The sequence below is a fragment of the Akebia trifoliata genome, unplaced genomic scaffold (assembly GCF_017979445.1).
Source record: "Akebia trifoliata isolate Shusen 1 unplaced genomic scaffold, ASM1797944v1 Contig01424_ERROPOS340448, whole genome shotgun sequence".
NCBI classification, from domain to species: Eukaryota; Viridiplantae; Streptophyta; class Magnoliopsida; order Ranunculales; family Lardizabalaceae; genus Akebia; species Akebia trifoliata.
In genome coordinates this window covers 83,315-103,244 of record NW_028237696.1, presented here as the reverse complement: position 1 = coordinate 103,244, position 19,930 = coordinate 83,315, and the positions used below count along the sequence as shown (strand labels likewise).

Genomic DNA, 19,930 nt, shown 5'->3' with positions numbered 1-19,930 from the left:
ACTGGTGGCAACATCAGTCATATATCTTCCAACTAAGCTAAGTGGAGCTATATCAAGAATTGATAGAACAGGACCATTTATCAAAGGCATCCACAAAGAATCCTTAGAAGTCTGAATGGGATCAAGATGTCCACCATGAACATATTCATTATTTCTTCCTTTAGAGGGTGTAGTTTCATTTTGTGGAATAGAAGCCAAAGATGATGGGTAAATGTATGGGGGGCGAAAACAAAAATCAGGATAAGACACTTTTCTCCATGATAATACTTCGTCACGTCTATGAACCACCTCAGAAATCATTCTCTGAGCTTCACCAGCGATGTGTTGACGAGAAGTATCAAGAACACATAAAGAGAATACCTGAATAAGGAGTTGTACGTGCTCATGTATTAAACAATGTAACTGACCGATTTGATGTGGAGTGAACCCATTTACCAGACCAGATTGGGTTATCGAAGGGCAATTAAGAGCGGGATAAGATACCATTTGTGCATTTGGTACACTGGGTAAAAGTGGACGCAATGGCCGGTTGGCTTGTCCCAAGAGCTTTTTTTTACTCCAAACTGAAACTTTTTGGCGTCTATTTTGTCTGGTCTCAGGTCTACGACCTACTCCTCCATATTTCGTAGTAATTTCATCGAGGTCACTATCGAGCGCCTCCTCAATTTCTATCTCAAAGTCTGCATCATTTTCTTCGTCTTCATCATCTACATTTTCGTTTGCCTGTATTGCCTCACCTTCATTATCTACATCCTGTAATACAGATGCAAGAAATCTTCGGTATTCTTGTTCATCGTCAACATTCTGAAGGTCGTCGTCATCATCGGTTTCTTGAAGAAAAGTCTCCAATTCATCAAGTGTAAAATTAGCGAGTGAGTAGTGGGCCCGTGTACGCTTACAAATGGCATCCTCATCATCCAAATCCATGATGAGCTTATTAGAATTTCTTGAATCTGTCAACTCTCCTTTATTAACATCCTCAACAGAATCAATTTGACTGCTTGAGATGTTCTCCGTTTCGGGTTGAGGAGTCCAAGCTGATTTCCTATTGACAGAGACTTGACATTGCATAACAACCTCTTCAGCATCATCTTCGGAATCTTTACTGGTACAGTCCTGCACTTCGTCGGTCAACTTTGACGGTAAATTAGTTTTCTTGCAAACAGAAGAGCTTCCTTGATTGTCCACCAAATCCACACCCAAACCTTCATTTTCAGTGCTCAACTTAGAAGAGGCCTCCGGTGAAGAAGTTTCTTTCAAAAAGGGATTGAAGTCTATATCCTCATCCTCATCCTCCTCCTGTCCTCCATTACTACCTTCGGGCATGTTTGGAGGAGAAGGGATTTTCTGTTGATTGTGATGCTCGACTTCTTTAGACTGTACAATTGAACCTGATGACGACATTCTGAAGAAAGCAAAGACAGTAACAGTAGATGCTTAGGAAACTGTTAGACATCTACAGGTGGTTTGTCTTGGCCACCAACGTGAATTAAACCATAGCCTGAAAGTTAAATCGGTGTCAAAATAAAAAACATAGATTAACTAAAATTCTTGAAGCAATTGAACCATGAACCAATAATATAAATTTGTTACAGATAAATATCATCTTGTTCTGCTAGCCTAGATTCAAATCTTTTGTTATCCACCATATTAATACAGCTACATATATTACAACATGTAATAGAATGTAGAATGCAGAAACTAAACTACTATGAGACATGCGATACGAATATATCATTCAGTTCAATGGCATGTCCTACATATCATGGTAACCTCACCAATGCATTCTGCACTTAGAGCAACTCCAAGAGACTCGTTAGCTGTCAGACTCTCTTTATAAGAAAGAGTGAAACACCACTTTTTCGCATCCAACAGACTTGCTAGATGTCAGAATTAAAGTAACGCGCTCAAAAATTGAGGAGAAGACTCGTTACATGTAGCGAAGTCCTTTGGCTCATTATAAATAAAAAATATAATATAAAATCATTTCCTTAGTTAGATTTCAAAAATTACAAAGGGTCATTGGGCCCGCATGACTTACCACATTGACAATCGAACACAAGATCCTTCAAGATTTTATGGAAAAACTCACATTCACAAAAACAAATTTAAAAATATATATTTTTTGAGCTTGATCCAAGTTGTTGAAATGGACGGCTATCGAAAGACCAAAACTTAAAATTAAAATTCAACAGTGAAAAATAATATATATATATATATATATATATATATATATATATATATATATATATATATATATATATATATATATATATATATCAAAGTTCTTAGAATTTCGTTCTCTGGAAGCCTGTGGCATCGGATCATGTTTTTGGATTCCAAATGTAGGCCACGACTTTTATTAAGATTTGAGTCAATTTTCAACAAATGAAAAATTTGTTGAACTTGTTGGAACACACAAGAAATTTTAGGCTAGCTAAAACAATATTTATTAGATTTTGACAAAATATGCTCTTTATTTCAAGGAGCATTGTTGGAGATGCTCTTTAACAAGTTTCATAAGATTGTTTTTACCAATCAAAAAAAAAAAAAAAAGCAGGTATTAGTGGGGAATGGGAACGGGACTATACGAGATACCTATAGGGCTGTCAACGGATATAAATTGAATCGAATACAAGGGTTTCCGAATTCGAATCCGATTAATTTCTCGAATATCTAATAATATTCGACTCGTTAAAAATAAATAAATAAATAAATATTCATCTTCAAAACAAGTTTTTTTTTTTAAAACCCTTTGAGGAGAAAAATCAAGGTTTAACTGGCTTGATGTTGAAGATGGGAGATTTTGGGGAGAAAAATCAAGGGTTTTGGATTGAGGTTGAAGATGATAGATTATGGCATGAAAATAAAGGGTTTTCTACCTTGACAAAGGATTTGGGGAGAAAAATCAAGGGTTTCCTGTCCTGAGGAGGGATTTAGGGAGAAAAATCAAGGGTTTTCTATGTTGAGGATGAATACGAGGGATTTGGGGAGAAAATCAAGGGTTTCTGACTTGAAGTTGAGATAGAGAAAGAAGACTAACCTGGAGTCGCCAGAGAAGATGACTAGCTGGAGTTGGTGGCTCGTTGCTCATGGCTCTGTTTCCTTGCTCGCAAGCCTATTGGGAACATGATTTCAAATCTCAAAAATTCGTCTCATTCATGGACGAGACCGAGTCATCTCGGATAAATCATCCTAGACTTACAACAAGATAATCAATTTTTATTTTTTTTCAAAAACAAAAACCTTGAAAAAATAACTCAACCATTTACAACTTGTCTTAAGTTTAAATATGACGTCTAATGAGAACTCTGAATTATTCACAATCTCAAACAAAAATAATGAAAATTCATTTGCTATGTACCTAAATTATATGGGATGGGAGTAATTTATTTTAATGTATTTATTGTATGAGATAGTTTATTTTATGGAGTAGGTTAGTTAGATGGTATGTTTAACATGAGATCATTCCTTTATTGGGTTGGAGACTCACCATCTCAAATTGGTGGCTTAGGAGATCCGATCTCCCTCGAACAAAATCATTTTCTGATCTTTCTTTCTATTTTATTATTTTTTGTAATTTGATCAACTAGGCACATAACATCATTTGTCAATTTTCTTTAATTTGAAAAAAATATCTGAAAAAAAATCATAAATCATTCGTAGGTTTTCTTCAAATTAAATCTAAGGGCCCGTATGAATACAGGAGCCACAAGTACTTAGAACATAAGTATTCCCAGAAGTATTTTTTGAAGTACTGTCTGAAATAACTAGATACGTGTTGTACGTTTGGATGCAGGATCTGAGAGGTACTGCCAGAAGTACTTCTCACAGAGTTTTGTGTTTGGAAATTATTCTGGATTATGTTAAAATGACTAGAATGCCCTTATATGTAATAATTATTGTTTTTAACATTATAACTTAACAACTTATGCTCAAAAAAAGTAATAATTACTGTTTTTATTCAATAAAAATATTATAACATCATTTTAACCTCAAAATATACTTATTCTTATTTTTTTTAAATTCGATAGAACCTCCCCTAAATATTGGATATATGAAAAATAAAACCTATATAAAAACATGATAGTTATCATATAATAAAGCATGTATCATCATACATAAAATCATATGTAATAATCACACCAACACATGTAAAATGAAAAGAAAACATCCATCAACAAAATATACATGTGATTGTCATACTAATAAACAAAGATATTCATATAGTAGAAACATACTGAATTTATCCAAAAATATAAATTATTCAGTTAATAGTAACTTCTAAGTCATAAAATTATATAATTATATCACGTCGATCATAAGTTTCTTTTATAGCTTCAGCTATGACTTCTCTCTTACGTTCCATTTCTCTATGTTTTTCATGTTGTGAACATCTCGAAGGTCTAGGCTCAATTATATTCCTAAGGACGACTCCATCTATATAATCTAATTCTTTGTATATAGAAAACTCAACATCTGCCAAAGCTTCCATTCGAATGAAATTGTGCAGTCCCATGCAAGCAATGACGATGTCCCTTTGTGTGTCAATGGAGTATGTGTGCATATCTCTAAAAATTGCCCATCTTTCCTTTAATATCTTAAAACACCTCTCTATAACATTTCGCAATGAGGAATGAGGATGGTTAAATAAGTCTTTCTTTTCCTTCTATCATGCACTCCATCGGAAGTCTTGTAAATGGTAATAAACACCCTTATATTGTGTCATGTACCCATCCATCAATGGATAGTTAGAGTCAATCAAGTAATATTAGCCTATAAAAGAATAATATTTTCATTATTTTACATATATAACGTATAATTGAATGTACTTATAAGTAAAATTTTGAATACCAACCTGACGGAAGGTGAAGAAATCTCGAATTGGGATTATTTATGGTTTTTAAGAACACGTTCGTATCATTTGCTTTTCCCTCCCAACCAACAACTACAAATGTGAAGAACATATCGAAAGAACATACAAACATTACATTTTGCATTATGCCCTTTCGACCTAAATATCGAAGTTGATCCACTATTGAAACTCGTGCCCAATGTGAGAATCGTCAATCACTCCCACACAATCCTTCATATAGTATGAAACTTTATATTAAAGATTAAACATTATAAATTTTTTTTACTTTAACTTAAAATCACCTTAAAGAAAGGTCAGAATCTTTGATTTTTGTGAATTTGTTTCAGAAAACATCTTGAAAAGAAAACAAACTAATATGTGGAAAAAAAAAACTCAATAAATATTTAAAATAAAAAAAATTAATCATGTGTTAAGAGAAAAATATAAATAAAACAATAAGAAACATTCTCTTATAATAATAACCTCAAAAAAATATATTTCACAACAAACTGATTCTGATAGGAATTAAAACTGATAGAAGAAACAAGGCAATGTGTGTCCGATGTAGGACTAACGTCAACATACTCTTGAGATTGTTTAACTCTATGGATTTAGGTGATCCATAGTCAAGTAGAAATTATAATTACAAGAAACAAAAAAGCCTTCAAGATTTTATAAATCACCCATAGATTTTTAGCAAAAGAAAAAAAAAAAAAAAAGAGCTAATAATCTACATCACCCAAACATGCTAACAAACAAAGTAGATCTAAAACACCAGATAATTCATCTCTTCATGTTATTAGAGCAAAGTCAACACTCATACCCCAACTTATTCTCAAACCTTAACTTGGTGAATATGCTGACACTCAACAACACATGCACTTAGAAAATTAGATTAGTAGACATTTTTAGCTCAATTAGAACTTAGGTAAAACATCATACTGGAGCAATGTTATCCGCATGTGCTAATGCGCTAGACATGGTATGTGATTGGGTGCCTGTCAACATCACCCTTCTCAATGTCTTTCAAGGATGTGGTGCTAACCGCAACAAAACTCCAAAACAATCAACCAAAAACATTAGTGCTGGAACGACCAATGCCCGAATAACTAAAATATTATTTGTATTCCAAAATAACCTATATTCCTATAGCGCAGGTCTACATGATGTAACTTAAGGTAATTTGCGTGAAAACTATTGGTAGGAACCAAATCGCAACATGTTGGGTTTGATAGCACTCATCATATAGTTTATTTTCAAATCTTTAAAAAATATAAGAATATGAAACCTAGACACACGAAACTTGTTGCAAAACAAGTTAATTATAGATTGGAGACATACCTCACTTTCAAGTTTGAGGGCCCAAAAAGCGTCACAGTTTACTCTGACTCCACCAATCCCAGCATTATTCACCTAAAACAGAGGTTTCAATTTTCTCATGATACCCATTTTAGAACTAGCAAAGAGATTCTACAAAGAAGTTATGGTTTTCTCAATTTTGTTTTTGCATGATATTCATCTAAAATTCCACAACCCACTTGCAGCAAATTCAAAGGAGGTGTTAAGAGAAAAAATATATAACATAAATCAGGTTTTTTTTTTTTTTAATGATTTAGAGACACAATTAGCTCAATCATTGGAAAAATTCCTAATCTATATGATAAAATATTGCAGAATATAAAAATTCCACGAACAAACAGATTAAAAATATCCGAATTCTAGGGCACTAACTGCAAACTTCTCTAGCAAACTCAAACTTCCACTACTGCAACAAAAACCCCAAAGAAACAAAGAAAAACTCGAACAAAATTCCTAATTTCGATCAGACAAATAACATTTTGTTTTTTTGGTTTGATAAATCTGAAACAACACCAAAAATACCTTGAGGGTTCTGTCGAGGGTTTCAAAGATCAGAAATTTAGGGAGAACTCGCCGCCGCAGTCGCCCGAGGGAGAAGACACTGTCGGAGGGAGAGATATCTGCTCTCCAGGGTTCTGTCGAGCTTCCAAACGAGAGACTCAACTCAAAGACTTTCCGCCATTGATTTGTAGTTGAGAACATTCCTTGATCAACAGATTACCGTGTGTTTTGTTTTCTAAGTAGGAATCAAGATTTTAAACTAATCTTTCTCTTGAAAAAAATAGAGAAGAAAGTGTTGAGAAACATTTTCCTTTAAAACTTAGTAAGATTTTAAGCCTTGCTAAGGGTTGTTGTGCTCAAATGGATAACCACATGAGCAATCAAACACCACAGCCCTCTAAGTTTCGTTGAAAAACTCGTATCCAGAAAACAAAACCTCAAAAAAAAAAAATAAATAACAGAACAATTCTTTGATCTTGATCCTGTATTTTGATATTGGAGTAACGGACGGCTATTGAACTTCCACTTAAATCCCAAACTTAAAATTGATATTCACCAGTGAAAAATAAATTTTTTTTTTAAGTTCATAAAATTTTGTCCTCTACAATCGGATCATGGTTTTGGATGCCACAAAGTGAACCTAAAAATCCTTAGTGATGATGAGATCCTTACTAAGCCTAGTCGAACTCTTTATGTTTATCCAGTTATTTTTCATAGGGCTGGCAACGAATCGATTCAGTGCCAGATCACTACCACTCTTTTACCAATCCGATCCGACCCAATCGAATTAATGAATATGCAAAACAAATTCAATCCATTTCATTCATCCTTAATCTGAAATCGATTCGATCCGAACACATGCCTTATTTTCAAGCTATCAATGTTCATAAAAAATTTAAAATATAAAATCATATAAATTTTTTAAAAATCCACTTTTCAACTACAAATATGGAGGGAAACCAAAAAGACTTTAAAATGTGTTATCTATATGTATCTTTATGAAACTAAGAATAATACAAAAAATTATAAAAATATGTTCGGATCGAATTTTTTTTTCAAAACGGATCGGGGTATATCCAAATCTGATTTGAAATCGTATCGGATCTAAGATTTCAATCCGAATCCGATCCAAAAACCAAAATTTTCATGTTTTTCGGATTGGATCAATTCAGACATCAGGTATATTTCAAATCATTGCCAGCACTAATTTTCCATATAGAACGTGTAGATATGTGATCCTCGATTATGAGTACCACATCTATTAATGATTGGAGTCATCACCATTCATATTGTAAGAGGATGTGCATGGTCACCCGATGTACATTTTTTGGTAGAGTAACATTTTAACGTTTAGTGACTCACGATGGATAAGGTACTAATCAAACCTTGAGATTGGGGTAAGCAGCTCGTTTGGAAAAAAGGAAAGGTATTAGGCACCCTTTTCTTCCCGTCAAGTGACAGTAACCTCAAAGAACTCGAACATTTTTTAATAAAATTACAAACAAAATAAAGTACCACGTGTCAGTGACTTGTACCCTAAGTAGGGATTTATTTTCGACTTGATTATAGGATCATTCCATTGATGGAAATGATCCTTATAAACCTTTGCCTTGGGGACTACATGCGATTTGGAGAAATGTTGGCTATGGTTACAGATCCATTCTCATGAGTTGAGAAGGATCCGAATTTCGGTTGCATCAAAAATAATTTGGGGATTAAAATCAGTTTTGTTTTTAAAATGGATTATAACCCCTATACTTTCAACCGAACTAAAGTCCGTTCTACCAAGATAGGGGAGGGGGATCATTGCATCTTAGAGATTTTCTAAAATACAAATTAAAGAGAGGAAGGGGATAACAAAAGAGGGAAGTGGAGAGGGTAGAAAGAGAAAGAGGGGGGTTTCTTTGAACCCACCTTGAAACTTCAATCTTCTTTTCTTCTTCTTAAATTTTTCTTGAGTCTTTAATGATTTATGATAATGAAATTCCTTTTTTAGAAGATAATGTGAGAGAATAGTGAAGAGAAGAGTAGAGTTGAATTGGGTTCATTTTTTCTTTTTAGTGTGAGACTTGGGGTAAGACTTGGTAACCATATTTGGAAGGGGATGGGGGGTATTTATAGGTGTTGGGATGATATTTTAGGGATATAATAGGATGAATTATTGGGAGAGTAGAGAATAACATATGTTTTAAAGGTGAGGGATATGAAATTTATGGTTAGAATGATGATAGTTATGTAATGAAGGTAAGTGGGTTGTATTTTGAACCAAATGGTTTGGATCTTACCCAATCCATTTGGGTAGAGTGTTTGGTGAGATGAGATGAGTAATGTGAGATAGAGAGAATGAGGGTGTAAGGTGTTAGGTGTTTGATTGAGTTTGGATTGATTGAAGAAGTGAGGTATTTAGATTAGGAGAATGGGTTGTATAAGGGGTTAGGTGTTTGGGATTTTGAAAGGGTTGAGGAGATGATGATATGTGGCAAAAGAAAAAGGAGAGATGGATTGATTAGATGAGTTGATTGGTGAAAACGAGTGTTAGATTGGATATGAGGGGTGTATGTTTGGTTTTTAGAAATGGGTTTGTAAGTGATGATGAGAGGAGGTGTGGGTTGTGATGTGAGTTGGTAGAGTGTTTAGAGAAAGATGATGAGTTAGGGTATGGGTTGTGATGTGGGTGGTTGGTTGTGTTAGAGAATGGTGAGGTGGGTAGGTTAGGGAAGGGTATGGGTTGAGGTGATTTTTGGAAAGAAGTGATGTGGGTAGATGGATGGTTAGAGAAAAGTGATGGGGGTAGGTAGTTGGATGAGGGAGGTGAAAGGGGAGGATGACATGTGTCATTTTTTTATGATAAAACGGTGATTGGTTGTTGTGGGTTGTGGTTAATGGGTTATGGGTTATGGATTGGAGGTGGATTGTATATGGATAATGATATTATGGGCTTGAGTATATTGAGCTTGGGTTTTAGGAAGATTGTAGGTTATTTTAGATTGGATAGGGTTTGTTTTGAATTGGATTTTTGAGGGTGGGTATGTTTTAGGTTTTAGGTGGTGTGGGATTCGATTTAGGTTAGGAGATAAGGTGAGAAATTAATTTTGGAGGGTTAAAAGTTTATGTGCCTTAGGTGGGTTTAGGGTTTTTTCCGGATTCGGAGGTGGAGCGGTGAGGGTTATGGAAGATGGTGGGTATCCCAAGTTTCTTTTTAACTTTATTCATCTTTTTAGGAGTTTTGGAAATCATTAGATTGGTCAAAATGTCACGTGTTGACAAATTGGGCTTTTTAGGCCCGTTGGCAAGTTTCATTAGAAATCTGGTATTTTTGATTTTGGGAGCGGAGCGGTGACGGTAGGGGTACACCAAATCTTTTTGGTTAGGCCCACTAGACCATTAGGGGGTCTTAAGAACCTCAGTTCGATCAAAATGTTTTTTTTTTTTTTATGATTTGGGCCTTTAATGCCCGTTGGCAACCTTTATTGAAAAATTGTTATTTTTGGGCCCTTTCGAGTAGCAGTCCGTTCAAATTGGGGTGTCTACAGAATGATTCATCTTGTTTATCTTGTCCGAGATATTGTGATTATCTAACAATTTAATGTGATGTTATTTCAAACCAGAAATCCAGATCGTTCACGAATGAGATCGAGATAACTCGTACGAGATTCAAAACCATGATTGAGAATGGAGAAGAGAGAAAATACAGGAGGAAACCAAATAAAAAATAAAAAGTAATTTTTATTATACAAAAATTATAAATACATATTATTTATATTACTATTCGAATTGAATTTTATCGGATTCAAATATGATATATACGAATACAAATTCAAATTGGATTCAAATTTTTGACTATCCATTGGTAGGCCTATTTTTATCTCCATCTGGTATTTCATCCCATCTAAGCCGTCTCGCCAACACAACAAGTTGACTCATCCAAATCATCTCATTCACTCAAGATAATCATTTTAACTTATTAAATATTTATACGCGAATAATTATAAATTATTGGTACAAACCATGGGGAATATTTTTAGTAAAGCACTAAAGGATGACATGTGGTATTTCGAAGTTCAGAAAGAATCCAAGGTTTCCGAGCCTTAGTAGTCGAGTCTGAGTGAACAAAGATTCTCAGATGAGTCAAATTATATCTCTGGTAGGTCTAGACCTCGGATGAGTCAGATTATATCTCTAGTAGGTCTGGATCTTAGATGGTCGGACAAAGAAAACATGGAAGTATGATTGGGTGGATTGATCAATCAAATCCTTAAAAATCAGGGATGTGGTAGGAACAAATGTGAAAAATCTCGATTAAAGGGGAAACCCCTAAATAGAAGGGCTGAATGGGTATGAAATCTTGACTAGACACATTCCTAGTCAAGATCCACCTACTAACAATGGTTAATAGTAGAATTGGTAAGAGAATCGAAGGGAATTCTAAGGTTTCACCTCTATAAATGGGTAGAGATAACAAAATGTATGCATTGGACCCCCTTAAACTATTATTCAACTATTCTCTCGAAAGCATCTCACTTGGACATTAGAGGGGTTGTGTTGCAAGCACACCTGGGAGTTCAAGATGTGGAAATTTCTAATGATCATCACAATCCTAAGGTAGTGCAAGTTTTTGCATTTACACAAACTAAGTTAGACTAGAAAATTATTAATCAAAATATCATATTTTTAATTCAAGAAATAAATATTTAAATTATAAAAATTATTATTTTAATAAAAAAAATTAGTTGGCATCATTGAGATTTCATAAATATCATTTGAGTCATCTCGGGCTCCATCCCATATGTGAGACCATGAACTACATTCACTTAGTAAGACATACACCCCACGTTTTGGTGAATATTTGAGACATCCTATTTTTCAAAGAGAAAACCTTTTCTTACTTGGTAAGATTCTAAGCCTTGGTAAGGGTGGTTTTGCTCAAAGGGATTACCACATTAGCAATCCAACATCACAACAATCCTCTAGATTTCATGGAAAAATTGGGATAAAAAAATATTTCTTTTGAGCTTGATCCAAGGTTTTGAAAATTGATGGCCACTGAACTTCCATCTAACTCCCAAACATTAAATTAAAATTCAATGGTGAAAAATACTTTTTTTGAAAATTTTCTTTTTCAAAGTTCATAGAATTTTGTCCTCTACAACCCTGAAGCATAGGATCATGCTTTTGTATGCCACAAGTTGAGCCCAAGGACCCTTACTAGGGGTGAAATCTTTACTAACTTAGTAAGGCTAGTCAGACTCTTTCAATTGATAATGTGGGTCTTTTGACATCATTCATCTACCATGGACTAAAGAAAATATCCTAAATGCCTTCACTTGAACCTCAAGCCATTTCCATACTTTTTTTTATACAAAACTAATCATCTTCAACATGTTAGTAAAATATTTTTGATTTATTCATACCCATTCAATCCATCATTTTCAACCTTGCCTTACGTCATTGTCAAAAGCCCTTAATTTTTTAAATCGAAAATTTCATGATTTGCTACTTCTCAAAAAATATCATTTTGTTCTTGAGGTATGGAGGTTGAAAAATATATAATCTTAATGTTTACAGCAAGGATAAAATAATTTTTACCCAAGAGGTTGAAGATGACTGGCTTTAGGAAGGAAAAATCTATGCTTTTGTTCATCTTTTTAGATTTTGATAGAAATTTCGACGTTGATTTATTGTCGAGCACGTTATTTTCATTTCAGTGTTAGGGTTAATAAACCATTGTGGAAGCACCATCGATCCGCGGCTTACAGATCTGTTTTTTGGTGTTTGGGAGTCGCCACCTAGTTTTACTGAATCATAACTCTAAATAGATAAATAATACTAATCTACGAAAAAAAAACTACGGGTTCGGGGATCATGTTACGGGATTGAAAGGTGTTAGGCACCAATCCCGATCGACAAATGCCGATCTCTACTTTTTTCAAAAATTACATTACTAAAAAATGACCTAAACAATAAATAAATAAAAAAAACTAGTTTACCTGATGATTACGACGGTTGATTCCCTCAGAACTGGTAGAATGTGTTCCTCGTATGAGTTTTCTTACTTGTGTTTCCTTCACCAGATCCGCTTTCGATCTCTAAGATGAGGTATTCTCCCCTAGATCTGAGAATTTTCTAATTTTTTGGATGTTTTGAGGGTTTCTAAGTGTTTTTTTTAGCAAAAAAATGGGTTGGGTGTTAAATAAAGACTTGAGACTTTAGATTTAGGATTTTGGAAAGGTTGGGGAGAGTTTTTGGCCTCTTTTTCCTAAGATTTTTTTTGACATGCGAGATTAGGTTGTGGATGCTCATTTTTATAGAGTTTAGGGTTTAATTAGGATTGTGGAATTTTTTAGTTTGACTAGGTCTCTTTAAGTTGTTTAATTAGAGTTTTGAATTAGGATTTTAATTCTTACGTACAATGAAAGAATATTTTTTTAATTTTTTGAAGAACCCCCTAATTATATTTTTAATTCTTTGGGACCCCAGATGGAATGGTCTTTTAATAAAATATTATGTGAGCCCCATTTAAATAAATGGGCCACCACTTAAAATTTGGCCCGTGGACTTAATTAATTAGTTTTATTTGTTCAAATTTTTAATTTAATTTTTTAAGATTTTACTTTACATTAATTAATATTTTAATTATTAATTTCAAAATTTTAAACTTTTAGGATTGGAAAATTATTGTTTTACCCTAAAAGAAGACTTTTGAGTTGAGAGGTTATTTTTCGATGTTTTGGAATGTTTTTTGTAAGGAATTCGATGGGAATATCGGTTTACTTATGAGTTTTTTGTATGAAATGATCGTAGACCCTATGAGGGACATTTTTGTAATTTTGTCAAATTTGGTAAAACTTGGTGAAACATTTTATTTGATTTTTATTTATTTTTTATCTATTCAAAATAATTTTTTTAATCGTAATGTAGCTCTAAGGATGTTTTGATGTTAGGGGTATTTTGATAATTTGGTCATTTTTTCTCATTAAGCTTCTTTTTGTCTCAAAATGATGATTTCTTTGGGTCATATTTTCGTAGCGTGATTTCTAAAATTTTGCTTGCTTGAAATAACTCATCTGAATTTCTGTAACATATTTAGTAACAAATACAAAACATTGGAATATTCATCTATCATTGGGAACTGTCGCAATCGGGTTGACGAGTTGATTAATTTAGTGAGTGCAAAAATGAGGTGTCTACACATTGAGCTAGGAGTTTGTGATCGAAGGAAGCGTTGAGCTCGACAACTTAATAATGTGTTTATCTCATGATCCCAAGTGAAAACCTTGATGGGTTATTGAAATTATCATAAAAGTGCCTTGATCAGTGGGTGTGAATCTAGTTTTGGGAGTTACCACCCAATTTTACAGTCTAGAAAGTGAAATGACTCTAAGGGTATGTTTGATTGCATGGGAAGTGACTTTCTATGGAATTTGAAATCCATGAAAAAATAGAGGTGGAAAATAGGTAGGGTTGGAAAATCAAATTCCATTGTTTGATTTACTTGGATAAAATATGGAAAAAAATATGAGAAAAAAGAAGAAGAGAAGATGAGGAGGAAGAAGGAGGGGGAGGATGTGGCGGCGACGGAGGCAATGGTGGCGGTGGAGGTAAGTGAGGAAGAAGAAGGGATAACATGATGGTGATGGTGGCGGTGATGAGGTAAGTGAAGAAGAAGATGATGAGGAAGATGGGGGGACAACGTGGTGGTGGTGGTGACGAAGGAGGTGAGGGATGGAAAAGAAGAGAAAGAGAGAGAGTGAGAGAGAAAAGGTGGCCAAGATGGTGATGATAAACACGGAGACGATGACGACGGCGACAAGGACGGTGATGACGATAACGACGAGGTTAGTGTAATGGTGGTGGTGGTGGTAGGAAAGAAGAAGATATGAGTGGGGAAGAATTGGGGATGGAAAATATGAGTGGATTTCACTTTCCCACCCATATGGGTAGGAAAGTGAAATCCATGTTTTGGTGGACTTTTTGATGGGGGTGGAAAATGAATTTCCATCTCCATGTGCAATCAAACACTTGAAAAATGTCATTTTCCATGGAAATTGATTTTCCACTTTCTTTTTCATGTGCAATCAAACATACCCTAAATAGATAAAAATACAAATCTACGAAGAGATTATGGGTGCGAAGACCAGGTTATGAGATTGAAAGGTGCTCTACACCAATCTCACCTGACGAAAGTTGGTTTCTACTACTCTCAAAAATTTATATTGCAAAAATGACATAAATCTATAATAAAGATAAAAAAATTACCTATTTTACCTTGGTAATTGTGACGATGGGTTATCTCCGATACTAGTAGTGAGCATTCCTTATGTGAATCTTCTCGATTTGTATCCACTTCTAGATGTGCTCCCGAATTTTGAGATGAGAAATTTTTTTCTAGACCTGAATTTTTTCTAGCTTTTCTAAGTGTTTATAGGATTTCTAAGTGTTTTCTAGGTTGAAAATCAAGTCTTGATATTGAATCGGGATTTCAAATTTAGGATTTTATGAGAGTTGTGGAGAGTTTTTTCCCTATGTTTTCTAGGGTTTCTCCAGACTTGTGAGTTTTGTGGTTTAGTTGTCTTTTTAAAGAGATTTTTTTATAGGGATAAAGTATATCTGTAACTTATCATCAAATGGTTTTAGATAAGATTCAAGTTATTTTTATTTGGATTTGATTAATTGACTTACGTAGAATGAATTTTTTAGTTTTTGAAAAACCCCCCTATGGAGGGTTTTTTACTTAAATGCTAGGTAGGCCCCATTTGATAAATGGGCCACCAATTAAAATTGGGCCCCTGAGCTTAATTAATTGTATTTATTTGTTTAAAAATTTTAATTTTATTTATTAAGATTTCAGTTTACATTTATTAAGATTTTTAATTATTAATTTTAGATTTTCATATTATAAAGTTGGAAAATTACAATTTTGCCTTCAAAGAGGACTTTTGCATTAGGAGGTCATTTTTTAACATTTTGGGATGTTTAATAATCAATTTTTAGAAAGAAATTCATTGGAAATGTCGATTTGTCTTATTTATGACTTTTTATCGTAAAATGGATATGGACCCTACAATGGGCATTTTGGTAATTTTATCATTTTTTGTGAAAATTGGCGAAATAATTTATTTGGTTCAAGTTGTTATTTTTACGTATTCAAAAGTGTTGTCTAAAGCTTAATATGGTCTATAGGGGTGTTTTGGCGTTAGGTATTTTGATAATTTGGTCATTTTTGACAATTTTTCTCGTAAAACTTCTTTTAGTCTTGTAGATACGTGATTTCGTCATTACGACGGCCACATCTACTAAGGTTAGCAGTCGCCACCATTCATATTATAAGTGGGTGTGAATGGTCACCCGATGTGCATTTTTTGAAAAAATTGTCATTTTGGTATTTAGTGACTCTCGATGGATAAAGTACGGATCAAATCTTGAGATTCGAGGTAAGTGGCTCGGTTGGAGAAAAAGGAAGGTGTTAGGCACCATTTTCTCCCCATCAAGTAGCGGTAACCTCAATTCAACTCGGTCATTTTAATCGAAAATATAAGACAAAATGAAGTGACACGTGTTGTGTATTTGTACCCTAAATAGGGGTTTACTTTCGGCTCGATCATAGGATCATCCCATTGATGGAGATGATCCTTATGGATCATTAGCTTTGAGATCCATTCATCCTAAGTCATCTAAAATAAAATGAAGAGGAGAGGGGATAATAGAAGAGGGAAGATGAGAGGGTAGAGAGAGAGAGAGAGGGGGGGGTTGCCTTGAACCCACCTTGAAGCTTTAAAGTTTTCTTTTCTTTTCTTTCCTTCCTTCCTTCTCCTTCTTTGAGTTTTCTTGAGTCCTTAGTAGAATATGAGAGTATGAGAATGGGAAGAGGTGATTAGAGAGAGTAGGAATTTTCTTTTTTAGTGAGACTTGGTGTGAAGTTAATAAGAGATGATTGGTAGACTTGGTGAGAATTGGTGATAGTTGTTAGTAGTGAGAGTTGGAGATTTTTTTTTGGGAAGAGGAGGAGGGTATTTATAGATGTTGGGGGTTATTTTAGGGATATAATTGGGTGAAATGAAGAGAAGTGATAGAATGGTGTGGGTTTAAGAGAAAGGTAGGGTAAATTAGAGATGATTGAAGGACATTTGTGTAAGAAGGGTAAATGGGTTGTTTTACAACCAAAATGGGTTGGATCTTTCAATCCATTTGGGTTGAGTATTAGATGGAATAAAATAAATGAGAGTGGTTGAGAGGATGGGATTGTGTAAGAGAGTAATTAATTGGTGAAGTGAGTTGAAGGGATGTGATTTTAATTAAAAGAAGGGTTGTGTAAGAGAGTGGTTGATGATATTTTAGGAGGGTGTGGGAGATGATGCCATATGTTAAAATGGGTGAAAATGAAGGATTGAGATGAATTGATGGGAGAGTATGAGTGTTTGATTTGAGAGGAGGGGGTGTGGGTTTAGATTGTAGGTATGGGTTTTGTAGGGAATGATGATGGTAGATTAGGGGGAGGTATAAGTTAGGGGTGTGGGTGGATTAGATTTTTTTAAAGAAAAAGGTGATGGGTTGATGTGGGTAGATTAGGGGTAGGTATAGGTTAAGGGTGTGGGTAGATGATGTTTAGAGAAATGGTGATAGGATAGGTTGGGGATGAGGGAGGTGAGTTGGGGTGGTGATATGTGTCCCACCTTGATGATTGTGGTGATTGGTTATGATGTTGGGTTGGACTGAGAATTGGGCTTAGGTAATGAGTTGGGTTTGGGTAGAGTGCTGGGTAGATATAGTGTTGGATTGGGCTTAGGGGCATTGGGCTTGGGTTTTAGGAAAGGTTTTGGATTTTAGGAATTAGTTGGGATAATTTTGGATTTGATTATGAGGTTTAGGTTGGTTTTAGATTTTAGGTGATGTGGGCTTAAGTTTAGGTTAGGGGGGAAGGTGAGAAATTGATTTTGGAAGATTAAGGGTTTATGGGCTTAGGGTATTTTTGGATTTAGAAGTGGAATGGTGGAGGGTAGAGGAGGTGGTAGGCGTCCCAAGTCTCTTTTTTAATTTTATTCATTTTTTTGAGGTTTTGAAAATCATTGGTTTGATCAAAATGCCACGTGTTGGCAAATCGGACTTTTTAGGCCCGTTGGTGAACTTTATTGAAAATCGAGTATTTCTTGATATAAGAGAGGAGCAGTGAAGGTTGGAAAAGTGTAACGTATGTTAAATCCCTTTGATGGGCCCACCAAACTATTAGAAGGTCTCAGGGGCCTCGATTCGATCAAAATGCCATATTTCGATTGATTTGGACCTTTAAGGCCCGTTGGCAATTTTTATTGAAAAATCTGTATTTTTGGGCCCTTTCAAGTATGGGCCCGTTCAAATTGTGGTGTCTACAGCTGCCCTTCTTTGCAGGAATTACGTGCAAAGAACTGCAAAGAATAGACTAAACCCCTATTTGCACGGGCAAGAGAACTTTGTAAAAACACGACTTCGAATTTCGATTAAATCGATGGTTTTTGTAGAAAATGACTACTCAAGCACGGGGTCTGACAGAGTTTTAGCCTTATTAATTCCTTGATCTCGATGGCGCAAAGCTCGTGTGAGATCTCGGATTTGATGAAAGTTTGATGAGTTTTGAAATTTAGATATTTTTTTGTCGTGTTTTAACAAATCAGAGTTGAGTGCAACTCGAAAGGATTTTTGAGATTTTTTGATTTTTTGATTTTTTTTTTATCCAAGAAGGAGTTTTGTTGTTAGAGTCGAATCAACCAAGATCTAAAGGCAGGAGGGCTACATAGTCTGAGTCGCCCCCATTTAAAGCCGCATTCATCGCAACAATATCAACAAGAGCATAGACTACGAACGAGCCTGTTGCATCGGTGCTACTCTTTTGCAATATCAACATACTCTTTCACACTTCTTAATTCATTATCACACCAATATCTTTAGCTGGCATGTTACTAACCATAACACTTGCAAGGCGTTCGCACTGTCGATCTAAGGTAGTAACCCATCGCTTTGCTCCAAATCCAAGGTCAGAGTTAACTAGTATTCTACATATACTGTGAACTGCTTTGCCATCCACTTCTACATGTTCGACCCATATGACCTTGAAGTAATCATTTGGCATTTCTTGGATTAAACCGCCTGATGACCTTCTTCGATATCTCAATATCGGGCTAGGACACAAATGATCCAAAGAAACATCGACCACCACCCAAATCCCCTCGGCATGTTGTTTACAATACCTTACAAAGAAACTCTCTCAAGTCGAAATCAGAGGTGAAGGGACTTGAAATTCTGCTGTCATCACTTGAAGGGCTCCATTGTAGTTTTCTGCTACGCCTGTTGATACGACCTCAAGAGTCATTACTCTTGAAACAATGCTAGAAAACACGGTGGATTACTGATTCACATTCATAAGGATCTCAACAAGGTTAATGTGATTCATGATAATAACAGTCGTTTCTCGAGAAGCTTCTGATTTCAATCCAAATGGTTTTGGCCCAATTCCCCCTCAGGAATGTTTGCATGTACTCATCTTCACTTAGAATCTCATAAGCATCGTCAAGGCCACGCATCCATAGGGGTTCCCCTAGTTGGGCTATTCTTATAAACTCTTCCATTGCTGCAACTGCGAATTCGATGATCAATGGTTTATCTGCCTCAGTAGGCCCAGAGAGTGATCTCAGGAGGGGCTTGCTTGGGGTCCCTGCTTCGATGCCTTCGTGTCTTGTCTAGTGAGTCGTGATGCTTCGGACACTGAAAAAGTGATGGTGAGTCAGGCTGCCCGGATCCGTGCTTTGGAGGAACGCCTTGACTCTTTTTTCATGATGTTTGATTGACTGCGTTGTATTAACTCTTTTTGTATTTTCTTTTCATTATTTGAATGTATGCAAAATTTTGAAAGATTAATGCAAAGAAAATAGGTTTTATACTTACTTGGCCTCAGGTGTATCTAATACTTTGAAAACTTGAAGTTTGAATAAATCCTAGAATCTTCATCATCGGTCAAAATATTAGTTTTTTCTTTTTGAAATTTTATGAAATATCTTTATCAAATGAGTACGATAAATTCAGAGTTTGTAAAATCTTTGGTTACGACGATCTTGGTGTTTTTGCCAATCACAGAGGATATAAACGTCAATTACTCTTTTGATTCCTTTAGAGTCATTCCCAGTGCCCTGGTATTGGAAGACTATTACATGTTTGGGTCTCGGGATTTTGGAAAGATTTTCCCGTTCA

General features: G+C 35.0%; 1 protein-coding gene across 6 annotated transcripts in view; it reads right to left on the bottom strand.

Annotated features, from left to right (window-relative positions):
* LOC147380395 (uncharacterized) overlaps positions 1-7,318 on the bottom strand; it is a 36,259-nt gene extending 28,941 nt beyond the window's left edge. Inside the window, exons 1-4 of one of the 6 annotated variants that reach the window (XM_086431758.1) lie at positions 6,737-7,318; positions 6,197-6,268; positions 3,044-3,118; positions 3-1,501 (exon numbers count right to left, since the gene is read on the bottom strand). In XM_086431758.1, coding sequence (XP_086287884.1) covers positions 3-1,404 — 1,402 coding nt within the window. In that variant the 5' untranslated portion in view covers positions 1,405-1,501; positions 3,044-3,118; positions 6,197-6,268; positions 6,737-7,318. Of the gene's footprint in view, positions 1-2; positions 1,502-3,043; positions 3,119-5,797; positions 5,833-6,196; positions 6,269-6,736 lie in introns of those variants that run through there. The other 5 variants (XM_086431757.1, XM_086431761.1, XM_086431759.1 and 2 more) reach the window with 5 other exon arrangements.
* Positions 7,319-19,930: the final 12,612 nt, after the last annotated feature.